The sequence below is a fragment of the Coenobita brevimanus genome, chromosome 80 (assembly GCF_032717465.1).
Source record: "Coenobita brevimanus isolate Jiangsu-jjx chromosome 80, ASM3271746v2, whole genome shotgun sequence".
NCBI lineage: Eukaryota > Metazoa > Arthropoda > Malacostraca > Decapoda > Coenobitidae > Coenobita > Coenobita brevimanus.
Window position 1 is genome coordinate 58,572,650 of NC_137033.1, and position 12,226 is coordinate 58,584,875.

Below are 12,226 nucleotides of genomic sequence, written 5' to 3' on the forward strand. Positions count from 1 at the left end.
ATATATATATATATACACACACACACACACACACAAGTTGTTTCTTTCTGTTTGTTTGTCTGTGACACCCAACTACAGTGACATGTGGAGGTGTATGGTATGTACGGTATGTATGGAGGTATTGGTATGTAGGCCGTGAAGCCTATGCGTGCAGCTGAACCCATAAAAAAAAAAAAAAAACTACAGTGCTGAATACCTTCATGGGTATAGATGTGGCGTAGGGGAAGGCTACGGCACCATATGGACAGCATGCGGGGTTCAAAGGAGGGTGTGCAGCCACCGACCCCAACCCAGTTTTAAGTAAACAAGATTTTCATGATCACAGGTAAAGGTGAAAGTAGTTAACAGGTAACATAAAGGCCTGGCTTCGGGGTTCTGGGGATTGCAGTCCCAACCAGGCAAAAAATAAAAAAAATAATAAAACATGGTAATTATTAGATGAATCCGCATCCGAATTGGATTAATGATAAAGAAGCATCAGAGGATCAAAACATTAATAATTCCAGTCTATCGTATGTTCTATTCCCGAAATTTTGTGTGCACGAGAATACTGATATAGTCCAGTACTGTATACTAATCACGAGCAACACAGGAACTACCACTGATGCTGGGCAAGGACACACGGCCCCCGATCCTCACCCCCAATGGCATGTTGTCCATTCTGTCATAGTGTTGGCTCCTTTTTGCATAATTTTTCATTAGTAATCATATATTCCTGCTGTCCCTCTACCTTTCCTATAAAAATTTTCATGTTTGTTCTTTAATACAGGCTTCGTGTTTTTTGTTTGTTTTTTAAATCTTTTCCCCCGCTTTTTTTTTTTTTTTTTTTTTTTCTGGAGGGTGTGGTGGGTGAGGGAGAGCCTTCCTCTTTTCTATCAACTTCTCAGACATGTTGGCTAGATCTAAGTACAATATTTTCCCCAGTAGATGACTTGGCTGTGGGATTATAGGCCTCCTGTAATCTGTATCTCCTATATATTCCTTTTCTGTTGTGGTTCCTTTACACCAGCTGTCCGGTACGTGGATAAGCAGAGCAACGTAGGGTATACCGCTAACTTAAAACGGTATCCATTCTGAGTATACACTATCCATCCTCTCCCTCACGTAGCTCACTTTCATACATACAGCTCCAGTATTACATCACTATTATCCCTCTAGGCTCCCTCTTGCCCATTCCTTGCTTTCAGTCAAACAATATTGTGCTTCCAGATGGCTCTCAGTTAGGCGAACTCTCTTGTCTCCTTGTACTACGGCTCTACATCCTTTCCATAGCACCTCTTCGTGACTAGCACCACAGTCTAGTGTTAAGTTGTTATAGCTCAGCATTCAAGATGGAAAGATGTTTTTGACACCCATACTCCTTTCACCTTAACTTGGACAAAACTTCCATCCGTTTGTGGTTTATTTCCCGTAGCTCAGTTGAGAAATAGGACTTTGCTATGGCTCTACATCCTTCCCATAACATTGCTTCTTCACTAGCACCATCTTCTAGTGTTAATCTATTGTTACAGTATTCAAGCTGGAGAGATGGCTATTTTAGGCCAAGTTAGAGTAAGAAGACTATAGTTCAAGTGGCCAGAGTACTGTTTAAACCATTTCCATTCTAAGCTCTCCTCAGCTCTCCCCGTTTTGGCTCATTTTTCCATCCACAACCCTAGTATTAACTCAGTCACATGGAGAGACAGACTGACAAATGAGGAAGTGGAGGAGCGTTGTGGTGTGGATGTGGATGTGATAGGAAGCGTTAGGAGAAACACACTGAGGTGGTTTGGCCATGTGGATAGGATGGAGAGTGAGAGACTGACGAGGAGAGTGTATGTGAGTGAGGTGGAAGGGGGGAGAGGGAGGGGGAGGCCAAGGATGAGATGGAGGGATGGAGTGGCGAGGTATATGAGAGAGGGGGGTGTGAGCTGGGAGCAGGGCAGTGAAATGGCAGGGGACAGGGCTACATGGAGGCGATATGTTTGTGGCCACCCCTTACGGGATTAAGGCGTCTGGCAATAGATAGATAGATAGATAGATTATCCTCTAAGCTCCTTCTTTCCTTCCCAGCTACTAACAAAGCTCTACCCTGCTCCCAGATGGCCCCCAGCTCACTACACTCTCTTCTTCCATCCTGTGTACTGGGAGTGTCTTTGTCGCTCTCTCTGTGTAGGTGTTAATTGATTGAGTTCAGGGGAGGCAAGCTGACTCCCTTTACCTCTTAATTTCTATCCGGAGTCTGTGTGTCTGTCTGTCTACCTGTGTGTCTGTCTATCTATCTATTTATCTATCTAGCTGTCTAAATATCTATCTATCTATCTATTTGTCCCTCCCTCCCTTCCTCCCTACATCCATCCATCCATTTTTTCTTTTTATCTGTCTATCTATCTATCAAAATATCTATCTATCTATTTGTCCCTCCCCTTCCTCCCTTCATCCATCCATCTATCTATCTATCTATCTATCTATCTATCTGTCCCTCCCTTCCTTCCTCCCTACCTCCGTCCATCCATCTATCCATCCATCCATCCATCTATTTATGTATCTATCTATCTATCCATTCATCCATCCATCCATCTATTTATTTATGTATGTATCTATCTATCTATCTATCTATCCATTCATCCATCCATCCATCTGCATCTATCTATCTATCTATAACAAGATGCCTTAATCCTGTAAAGGGCAGCCACAAACAAATCTCCACGTCACCCTGTCTCCTGCAATCAGTCTGTCATCTCTCATCTATCACTTCTCTTCATCCGTCCATCTCATCGTCGGTCTCCCTCTCCCCTTCCTCCCCTCCACCTCACTCACGTCCACTCTTCTTGTCAATCTCTCATTCCCATTCCTACGTAACTTCCATGCCATCGAGAATCCACCCCTAAGATATAAGGTGTTATAGTCTTTCCACTTTAACTTGGCCTAAAATTGCCATCTCTCCATCTTTAATGCATCGTTGTAGCAATAGATTAACACTGGATTATAATGCTAGTCACGAGGAAGTGTTGTGGCCAGGGTGTAGAGTCGTTGCATTGTTTTCTTCTGCCACTGAGCAAAGACGCGTCGATCCAGGTCAACTTAGGTGAAAGAAAGAGGGTATATTTGACTTCTTCCTTTTGCTTAACTACAATTATACATGTCTCTCTCTCTCTCTCTCTGGTAATGTCACGATCAAATTATTTCTTTCAACTCAGGAGAACCATTTTTTTTTTTTTTTTTTGTAACTGCGTCCGTGAGCTGAATTGATTAACTTGCGTCCCCTTTCTGACTTCCTTCTTCGTCCTCTCTCTAACTTTCTCCCATGTTCCCTCTCTCTCTCCCACGTTCCCTCTCTCTCTCCCACGTTCCCTCTCTCTCTCTCTCTCTCTCTCTCCCTCACGTTCCCTCTCTCTCTCTCTCCCTCACGTTCCCTCTCTCTCTCTCTCCCACGTTCCCTCTCTCTCTCTCTCTCTCCCACGTTCCCTCTCTCTCTCTCTCTCTCCCACATTCCCTCTCTCCCACGTTGCCTCTTTAACTTTCTTACTGTCGTCTGCAGGTTGGCCGCCTCCCGCGGTGGTGTGGTATGAAGGAGGCAAAGTTATCGACTCAACCCACGATGCCAACACCCCCTCCACCGCCTCGCATCCAGCTGTCACTATCGGTAAACCATCTGCCAACAGTGTGAAGCCACCTGCCAACAGTGTATCCCTGAGAGGCCCTTCTGGTGCCAACACCGCCCCTGTTAACCCCCCTGCCAACAGCGTGAAGCCGTCTGCCAACACCCTATCCTCTATCGATCCCTCTGCTCAAAATCCCGCCTCTTTGAACTCTCTACCAAACACATCAGACGCCAGAAGCCAGGAAGCCGAATTTGCCGTCAATCTGCCCTCCCCCGAGAGTCCAGGGTTCAACAGTGACCTCCCCTCTCCATCCAACAGCCTGACCCTAAATAGTATGACCCGCGGTGACCTGGGACGTAATCTGACCTGTTACGCTGCAAGTACGAACGATACGCGGCCGGTCACAGCCTCCGTCACCCTCGACATGACCTGTGAGTACACGCTGAGGAATTATTATTATTATTATTATTATTATTATTACTTCTACTACTACTACTACTAATACTATTGCTACCATTACTATTATTATTACTACTGCTACTACTATTGTTATTACTTTTATTATTTTTATTATCGTTATGATTATTATTTTTATTATTATTATTATTATTATTATTATTATTATTATTATTACTTGGCTGGATGAACGTTTATTGAAGGCTGTATCTATCTATCTATCTATTTATCTATCTATCTGTCTGTCTATCTATCCTTCGCCAGACGCCATAATCCCGTAAAGGGTGACCGTTCGCCTTTGAGTTAGTTGTTTTACGGGGAGGGGCACTAACCCTCCACCAACCAACTTGTTGACACGTAGGGAACACGTATGGGTTGATTATATGGTTACCACCCAGCGTTGTAAATGGTTTCTTGGCTTACAAGAAACCATTAGGCTTGTCACTCAATGTAAAGCCACCTGTAAAGGAAAGAAAAGCAATAAGAAGTGACAGGAAAGATGGGAGAAATAGGAAGAGAGGAGGACAGGCACAGAAAAAGAATGATAAAGGCTAAGGAAGAAGTAGGCAGCACTACATCAAGTGGGTGGATGATGGTGAGAAATATGAAGAGAGGAGGAGACACAGAAAAAGAATGATAAAGGTGAAGGAAGAAGTAGGCAGCACTACATCAAGTGAGTGGATGATGGTGAGAAATAGGAAGAGAGGAGGACAGACACAGAAAAAGAATGATAAAGGCTAAGGAAGAAGTAGGCAGCACTACATCAAGTGAGTGGATGATGGTGAGAAATAGGAAGAGAGGAGGACAGACACAGGAAAAGAATGATAAAGGTGAAGGAAGAAGTAGGCAGCACCACATCAAGTGAGTGGATGATGGTGAGAAATAGGAAGAGAGGAGGACAGACACAGAAAATGAATGCTAAAGGTGAAAGCAGAAGTAAGCAGCACTACATCAAGTGAGTGGATGATGGTCGCCACCACCTACCACAGGGTATATCTAATTCCTTCAGTTCCACACACGTCTCCTGAATTTAATAAACTTCTTTGTTCGTAGCGAGGTTGATTAGGCAAAATAAATAAAAAAATAAATAAGTAAATAAATAAGTGAATAAGTAAATAAATGAATACGTAAATAAATAAATAAGTGAATAAAGAAATAAGTAAATAAATGAATGAATAAATAAGTAAATAAGTAAATAAATAAATAAATAAATAAATACATAAATAAGTGAATAAATGAATAAATAAATAAGTGAATAAATACATAAATACATAAATAAATAAATAAGTAAATAAATAAATGAGTGAATAAATAAATAAATAAGTGAATAAAACAAACAAATAAATAAATAAATAAATAAACAAATAAATAAATACATAAATAAGTAACTAAATGAATACATAAATAAGTAAATAGAACAAGAAATAATAAATAAACAAATAAATACGTAAATAAATATTTAAATAAATAAATAAATAAATAAATATGTAAATAAATAAATAAATAAGTGAATAATTAATAAATAAGTAAACAAATAAACAAATAAATAAATAAATAAATAAATAAATAAGAAAATAAATAAATAAATAAATAAGTGAATAAATAAATAAATAAATAAACAAATAAATAGATAAATAAGTAAATAAATGAATTACTAAATAAATAAGAAAATAAATAAATAAATAAATAAATAAGTAAATAAATAAATAAATAGTCATAGTCGCAATAACGTTAAGAAATAAATATTAAAAGCAGATGAGAAAGAAACGTTTGCCCCCGGGAACGTTTGGGTGTAGGAACGTTTAGTGAAGGCCGCATCTACCTCCTCCATTTTAAAACGTTTCTCCTGAGCTGACTAAGAAGCTGATCGTAGCAACATTATTATGCAACTTATCTTCACAAAAAGGTAAAGATACGTTCAGAATAGCCAGGAGAAAACGTTTGCCTGTAGGAACGTTTGGCCATAAGAACGTTTGAATGGGTAAATATAACAGATTAAACGTTTGTCTGTAGGAACGTTTGGGAATATGAACGTTTGAATGGATAAATATAACTCTGATTAAACGTTTGCCTGCTGAAACGTTTGGCCATAAGAACGTTTGAATGGAGGAGTGAACACCAGTGGAGGTCAGTGCATAACATACGTTCAATATACCACCGGGTGAACGTTTGTCTGCAGGAACGTTTGGCCATATGAACGTTTGAATGGATAAATATAACTCTGATTAAACGTTTGCCTGCTGAAACGTTTGGCCATAAGAACGTTTGAATGGAGGAGTGAACGCCAGTAGAAATCAGTGCATAACATACGTTCAATATACCACCGGGTGAACGTTTGTCTGCAGGAACGTTTGGCCATATGAACGTTTGAATGGATAAACAGAACTCAGATTAAACGTTTGCCTGTATGAACGTTTGGTCATATGAGCGTTTGAATGGAGGAGTGAACGCCAGTGGAGGTCAGTGCATAACATACGTTCAATATACCTCAAAGTGCACGTTTGCCCGTAGGAACGTTTGACCACATGAACGTTTGGGCGTATGAGTGAACGTTTGGAGGGATCATTGCAGAATTGAATACTGAGGACGTTCTTTGTATGTAGGTCTCATTACCAAGACGATTCGCGCACCATCCACTCACTCGATGCACCGAAACCTAAAGGCGACTCTACAGTGACAAGACAAACTGTTTCTTTTAAATCCAGGAAGCTATTTATTACGTTGGGTGGTAACCATACAACCAAAATGGGGCCAGTTGGGTTTTATTTCGGAGGAGTGACTGGGGTTTATTGCTACTTAGTGCCACTCAGGGAAGAGGGAGGCTGGTCACTCGCCTAAAATGTAAGGACTGTGTAGACTAACCCCGGGCCCCTACGCTTCGGATGGGGCAAAAGAGGACTGGATGATGGATGAATGAATGGATGGATGGATGGATGGATGGACTGATGGATGGATGGATGATGGATGGATGGATGGATGATGGATGGATGGATGGATGGATGATGGATGGATGATGGATGGATGGATGATGGATGGATGATGGATGGATGATGGATGAATGATGGATGGATGGATGGATGGATGATGGATGGATGATGGATGGATGGATGATGGATAATGGATGGATGGATGATGGATGGATGATGGATGACGGATGGATGGATGATGGATGGATGGATGATGGATAATGGATGGATGGATGATGGATGGATGATGGATGGATGATGGATGGATGGATGATGGATGGGTGGATGGATGGATGGATGATGGATGGATGATGGATGATGGATGGGTGGATGGATGGATGGATGGATGGATGGATGATGGATGGATGGATGATGGATGATGGATGGATGATGGATGGGTGGATGGATGGATGGATGATGGATGAATGATGGATGGGTGGATGGATGGATGGATGATGGATGGATGATGGATGATGGATGGGTGGATGGATGGATGATGGATGGATGGATGGATGGATGATGGATGGATGGATGATGGATGATGGATGGATGATGGATGGGTGGATGGATGGATGGATGATGGATGAATGATGGATGGGTGGATGGATGGATGGATGATGGATGGATGATGGATGATGGATGGGTGGATGGATGGATGATGGATGGATGGATGGATGATGGATGGATGGATGATGGATGATGGATGGATGGATGATGGATGGATGATGGATGGATGGATGATGGATGGATGGAAGGATGATGGATGGATAGATGGATGGATGGATGGATGGAAAGATGATGGATGGATGGATGGATGATGGATGGATGGATGATGGATGATGGATGGATGATGGATGATGGACGGATGATGGATGGATGATGGATGATGGATGGATGATGGATGGATGATGGATGGATGATGGATGGATGGATGGATGATGGATGGATGATGGATGGATGATGGATGGGTGGATGGATGTATGTATGTATGGATGGATGGATGGATGGATGATGGATGGATGATGGATGGGTGGATGGATGGATGGATGATGGATGGATGATGGATGGGTGGATGTATGTATGGATGGATGGATGATGGATGATGGATGGATGGATGGATGATGGATGGATGGATGATGGATGATGGATGGATGGATGGGTGGATGTATGTATGGATGGGTGGATGTATGTATGGATGGATGGATGGATGGATGGGTGGATGTATGGATGGATGGATGGATGGATGGATGGATGATGGATGTATGGATGGAGGGATGGGTGGATGTATGGATGGATGATGGATGTATGGATGTATGGATGATGGATGTATGGATGTATGGATGATGGATGTATGGATGATGGATGTATGGATGGATGGATGATGGATGGATGATGGATGGATGGATGATGGATAATGGATGGATGGATGATGGATGATGGATGGATGTATGATGGATGGATGATGGATGATGGATGGATGGATGATGGATGGATGGATAATGGATGGATGGATGATGGATGGATGATGGATGGATGGATGATGGATGGATGGATGATGGATAATGGATGGATGGATGATGGATGGATGATGGATGATGGATGATGGATGGATGGATGATGGATGGATGGATGATGGATAATGGATGGATGGATGATGGATGGATGATGGATGGATGGATGGATGATGGATGGATGATGGATGGAAGGAGGGAGAGATTGATGGATGGATGGATGGATGATGGATGGATGATGGATGGAAGGAGGGAGAGATTGATGGATGGATGGATGGATGATGGATGGATGGATGGATGGATGGAATGAGGGAGAGATTGATGGATGGATGGATGGATGATGGATGGATGGATGATGGATGGATGGATGGATGATAGATGGATGGATGGATGGATAATGGATGGATGGATGGATGATGGATGGATGGATGGATGGATGATGGATGGATGGATGGATGGATGGATGATGGATGGATGGAAGGATGATGGATGGATAGATGGATGGATGGATGGATGGAAGGATGATGGATGGATGGATGGATGATGGATGGATGGATGGATGATGGATGGATGGATGATGGATGGATGGATGGATGATGGATGAATGGATGGATGGATGGATGATGGATGGATGGATGATGGATGATGGATGGATAGATTGATGGATGGATGGATGGATGGATGGATGATGGATGGATGGATGGATGATGGATGGATGATGGATGGATGGATGGATGGATGGATGATGGATGGATGATGGATGATGGATGGATGGATGGATGATGGATGGATGATGGATGGATGATGGATGATGGATGGATGGATGGATGGGTGGATGGATGGATGGATGATGGATGGATGATGGATGATGGATGGGTGGATGGATGGATGGATGATGGATGGATGGATGGATGATGGATGGATGGATGATGGATGATGGATGGATGATGGATGGGTGGATGGATGGATGGATGGATGGATGGATGATGGATGGATGGATGATGGATGGATGGAAGGATGATGGATGGATAGATGGATGGATGGAAGGATGATGGATGGATGGATGGATGGATGATGGATGGATGGATGGATGATGGATGGATGGATGATGGATGGATGGATGGATGGATGGATGGATGATGAATGAATGGATGGATGGATGAATGGATGGATGGATGATGGATGGATGGATGATGGATGATGGATGGAGAGATTGATGGATGGATGGATGGATGGATGGATGATGGATGGATGGATGGATGATGGATGGATGATGGATGGATGATGGATGATGGATGGATGGATGGATGATGGACGGATGATGGATGATGGATGGATGATGGATGATGGATGGATGGATGGATGGGTGGATGGATGGATGGATGATGGATGGACGATGGATGGGTGGATGGATGGATGGATGATGGATGGATGGATGGATGATGGATGGATGGATGATGGATGGATGGATGATGGATGATGGATGGATGATGGATGGGTGGATGGATGGATGGATGATGGATGGATGATGGATGGGTGGATGGATGGATGGATGATGGATGGATGATGGATGGGTGGATGGATGGATGGATGGATGATGGATGGATGGATGGATGATGGATGGATGATGGATGGATAGATGATGGATGATGGATGGATGATGGATGGATGATGGATGATGGATGGATGATGGATGATGGATGGATGATGGATGATGGATGGATAGATGGATGGATGATGGATGGATGGATGATGGATGATGGATGGATGATGGATGGATGATGGATGATGGATGGATGATGGATAATGGTTGGATGATGGATGGATGATGGATGATGGATGATGGATGGATGGATGATGGATGGATGGAAGGATGATGGATGGGTGGATGGATGGATGGATGATGGATGGATGGTGGATGGATGGATGATGGATGGGTGGATGGATGGATGGATGGATGGATGATGGATGGGTGGATGGATGGATGGATGATGGATGGATGATGGATGGGTGGATGGATGGATGGATGATGGATGGATGGATGGATGATGGATGGATGATGGATGATGGATGGATGGATGATGGATGATGGATGGATGATGGATGGATGATGGATGGATGGATGATGGATGATGGATGGATGATGCATCGATGATGGATGATGGATAGATGATGGATGGATGATGGATGGATGATGGATGATGGATGGATGGATGGATGATGGATGATGGATGGATGGATGGATGATGGATGATGGATGGATGATGGATGGATGATGGATGATGGTTGGATGATGGATGATGGTTGGATGATGGATGGATGATGGATGATGGATGGATGATGGATGATGGATGGATGATGGATGGATGATGGATGGATGGATGATGGATGGATGATGGATGGATGGATGGATGGATGATGGATGGATGATGGATGGATGGATGGATGATGGATGATGGATGAGAGATGGATGATGGATGATGGACGGATGATGGATGGATGATGGATGATGGATGGATGATGGATGATGGATGGATGATGGATGGATGATGGATGAATGGATGATGGATGGATGATGTATGTATGGATGGATGGATGGATGATGGATGGATGGATGGATGATGGATGGATGATGGATGGGTGGATGGATGGATGGATGGATGATGGATGGATGGATGGATGGATGATGGATGGATGATGGATGGATGATGGATGGGTGGATGGATGGATGGATGATGGATGGATGATGGATGGGTGGATGTATGGATGGATGGATGGATAATGGATGATGGATGGAAGGATGGATGATGGATGGATGGATAATGGATGATGGATGGAAGGATGGATGATGGATGGATGGATGATGGATGGATGATGGATGTATGATGGATGGATGGATGGGTGGATGGATGGATGGATGGGTGGATGTATGTATGGATGGATGGATGGATGGATGGGTGGATGTATGTATGGATGGATGGATGGATGGATGATGGATGTATGGATGGAGGGATGGGTGGATGTATGGATGGATGGATGTATGGATGATGGATGTATGGATGGATGGATGATGGATGTATGGATGTATGGATGATGGATGTATGGATGATGGATGTATGGATGTATGGATGTATGGATGGATGGATGATGGATGTATGGATGGATGGATGATGGATAATGGATGGATGGATGATGGATGATGGATGATGGATGATGGATGGATGATGGATGATGGATGGATGGATGATGGATGGATGGATAATGGATGGATGGATGATGGATGGATGGATGATGGATGGATGGATGGATGGATGATGGATGGATGGATGATGGATAATGGATGGATGGATGATGGATGGATGATGGATGATGGATGGATGAATGATGGATGGATGGATGATGGATAATGGATGGATGGATGATGGATGGATGGATGGATGGATGATGGATGGATGATGGATGGATGATGGATGGATGATGGATGGATGGATGGATGATGGATGGATGATGGATGGATGGATGGATGGATGGAAGGAGGGAGAGATTGATGGATGGATGGATGGATGATGGATGGATGGATGGAATGAGGGAGAGATTGATGGATGGATGGATGGATGATGGATGGATGGATGGATGGATGGAATGAGGGAGAGATTGATGGATGGATGGAATGAGGGAGAGATTGATGGATGGATGGATGGATGATGGA

At 43.1% G+C, this 12,226-nt stretch overlaps 1 protein-coding gene across 1 annotated transcript in view; it reads left to right on the plus strand.

Annotated features, from left to right (window-relative positions):
- Window positions 1–12,226, plus strand: part of LOC145409367 (uncharacterized) — a 199,507-nt gene that overhangs the window by 108,836 nt on the left and 78,445 nt on the right. The window contains exons 7-8 of the mRNA XM_080279837.1: window positions 3,521–3,575; window positions 3,870–4,015. Of these exons, the coding sequence (XP_080135963.1) occupies window positions 3,521–3,575; window positions 3,870–4,015 (201 nt within the window). The remainder of the gene's footprint in view (window positions 1–3,520; window positions 3,576–3,869; window positions 4,016–12,226) is intronic.